Source organism: Adiantum capillus-veneris, chromosome 11, assembly GCF_014529385.1.
Source record: "Adiantum capillus-veneris isolate H3 chromosome 11, ASM1452938v2, whole genome shotgun sequence".
Classification (NCBI taxonomy): domain Eukaryota; kingdom Viridiplantae; phylum Streptophyta; class Polypodiopsida; order Polypodiales; family Pteridaceae; genus Adiantum; species Adiantum capillus-veneris.
This window is the reverse complement of record NC_140941.1, coordinates 129,843,101-129,845,841: the sequence shown is the minus strand read 5'-3', so window position 1 is coordinate 129,845,841 and position 2,741 is coordinate 129,843,101. Positions and strand designations below refer to the sequence as shown.

Below are 2,741 nucleotides of genomic sequence, written 5' to 3'. Positions count from 1 at the left end.
TACATCTACCCAAATCAGAAATTTGGCAGACCCTAGGGCTTGACACCACTCAAAGTTGTCCAATCAATCAAAAATTTCGACATTTGGACGGCCCATGCTTTATCTAAATTGTACTCTTTCCCAAACAACTTTTGTGAACCAAAAGGCAAAAACAACTTTTGCACTTCCCCCGACTTTTCAACGCTAGGTGTGGATAGCTCGTTTTCAACTAATGTCGGTTCTGAGCGAGCCAATAGCACAACCACTACCTCACGCCCATTCACCAATTAAATTGTTGTTAGGCCTACATAAAACATATCTTGGCTTTACGTATTCAGGTCATGACCATGCTGAATCCCTCGGAAATACTTCAATTTGTCAACTGGATGTTGTTCATCGAGCACTTAACACTTTCACAGGATGTCAGTAACCAATATACTCAAATGCTGAATAGAATACACCATTTCCCTTCATTAAATATAGCAACAATCATAATTTTCAATGCCTATGATAAGCCTCAATGAAATCATATATGACTGAAGAGAGCGGCTTTAGCTCAAACCTTCAATAGCAGAGAGTGAACAGCTATCATCATGAATGAAGAACAACATATCTTTGCGAGCATCATGCTGAGAATGCATAATGGGACAATACCCTTTACGCACACATTACAAGCATTACGCATATCAACTAAAATCCCTTACTTAAGTTACAGAAATAAAGAGAATTTTGGACTGGCATGGAGAAGCAACCTATCTCCTCCTAGCTCTCCATGGTCTTGCTTCAATTCCTGATTCAAAACATAGGGCAACAAAGAAGGAAAGCATACCTTCACTTGCTTCCAGCAGGCACGCATGCACGCGCGCACCCCTTCTGTCATCTAAACATTCTCTCTGCTTCTTTGATGGGTATGTTGTTTGCAGACATGTCCCGTCGTTGCATCAGGCCATGCTCATCAAAGGTCCAGTGTTCTATGCCATAAGCTCTCCACCATTGCCCATCTGCATCCACAAACTCATACTCGAACTCTACTGCAATCTTGTTGTGGGTAAAGCAGAAGAGGTGTTTACGCAATTTGTACTCCTTTTCTGCTTCCCATTTCTGTGTTAAGAAGTCGATGATTTGAGCACGTCCTCTGAGGAAGACATCCCTATTTCTCCACTCCGAATCTTCGGTGTAGGCGAGGGCAACCTTGGCGGGATCCTTGGTGTTCCACAGATCTTCCGCTCTCTGCACTTTGGCTATGGCGCTCTCCTCGTCGAAAGGGGGTACTAAAGCCGCCATCTACGTGAGCTTTGATGCAGAATGCACTCACTGCGAGCACTACACTAATAAGGGCCAAGTATTTAATGCATAGGAAGAGCAAAAATCCCAAGAGACCTCAAAGACCTATCACAATCGAGATGAGCCTTGAACTCAAAACGTCTTAAACCGAGGGAAAGGGTTCCCCCAGAAGTTTCACTCAGCTAGTTTCACTCACAATAGCTGGAGCTCTTCGCAATTTTATCAGGTAAAGCGAATGATTAGAGGCATCGGGATATCCAATCCACCACACTTAACATACACACACACACACACACGTGTTAAATCACAATTGGTTGCTAGCAATGTGTCATATGAGAGAGAGAGAGAGAGAGAGAGAGAGAGAGAGAGGGTAAACAAGATTGGCAAATTTATGCTCTTCCACCACATTAGCAAATGTAAGATCTTTATAGGTAGGATGCAAGCCCCTCCTTTTTCCATTGGATCAATCCTTAAAGCTGCACAAACTTTTTGTTAGACTTTTTGCTGGTGATGAGAGATCAAGTAACACTTGAAAGTGTAATTTTCTCCAAGTTGGCTTTGCATGGTGGGCGTTGTAACTTAAAATCATGGAAAGCATTGGTTTTGTTTCCAATCAAGGAGAGATACAATTATTTTTCCATCAAATGCAGCCCCTCAACATAATAATAGCTCAATATCAAATTTTTGATTCATTGTGGTCTTCACATAGCATGAAAGTCATCCTACTTAGATACTTTAACCCCTTAAGTTGAAAGTTCAATACACAAAAAGTGAAAATCAAGAAATTTCAATAGAGGTAATTTTGAGCTTCACTGTTTTATGGGTCTTGTTTCTATAAGATTTTGTGATTATCAACACAAAGAGAGGTAATATCCAAGAATACAAACAACCTTTAAGATTGAGGGTGCCCAGATCGTACTGAAATGCTATGTCCAAAATGATTTATCTAGAGAGATTATAGGATCAAAGGACAAGTGACTCTCATTATGATTGGTGTTGCTCTTACAATGCACATCATTCTTCCTAAGCAAATCAACAATAAGGCATCGCTTTGAGTTTTGACAATAATGATATTATGGGCTTCTAGAAGAATCTATAGAGGCACAATTGGTCTCTTTAACAGTAAGACAAGGCACTTCAAGGAGGATGAGGGGTTAGTGTTTAAAGATGGAAGGTGACAAACTAGGACTTTGTGTGTAGACTATAGAGGAGCTAAAGAAGGGTTACTACTCTCTCTCAAGGGTGAAAGGCCAAGTGGGCTAAGATTATTTAGGAGTATGATGCTAAGATCCAGTATTGTAAGGGATGATACAATGTGGTAGCTGATGCACTTTGTCGTACGCCCGAGATCGCCCGAGATCAACCCTCTTCTCTTCATCGAACTTTGAAGTGAGTTTTTGGAATCTCTAAAGAGTTTTTGGAATCTCTAATCTCTAAAATGAGCATGATAATGTGTACTCTAATGTGTGGAGCCATGT

General features: G+C 40.8%; 1 protein-coding gene across 1 annotated transcript; it reads right to left on the bottom strand.

Moving 5' to 3' along the window:
- Positions 1 to 426: 426 nt before the first annotated feature.
- Positions 427 to 1,329, bottom strand: LOC147448004 (uncharacterized). The gene has a single exon (XM_086523901.1). It carries the CDS (start codon positions 1,261 to 1,263, stop codon positions 856 to 858), a length of 408 nt encoding a protein of 135 aa, XP_086380027.1. The 5' UTR covers positions 1,264 to 1,329; the 3' UTR covers positions 427 to 855.
- Positions 1,330 to 2,741: the final 1,412 nt, after the last annotated feature.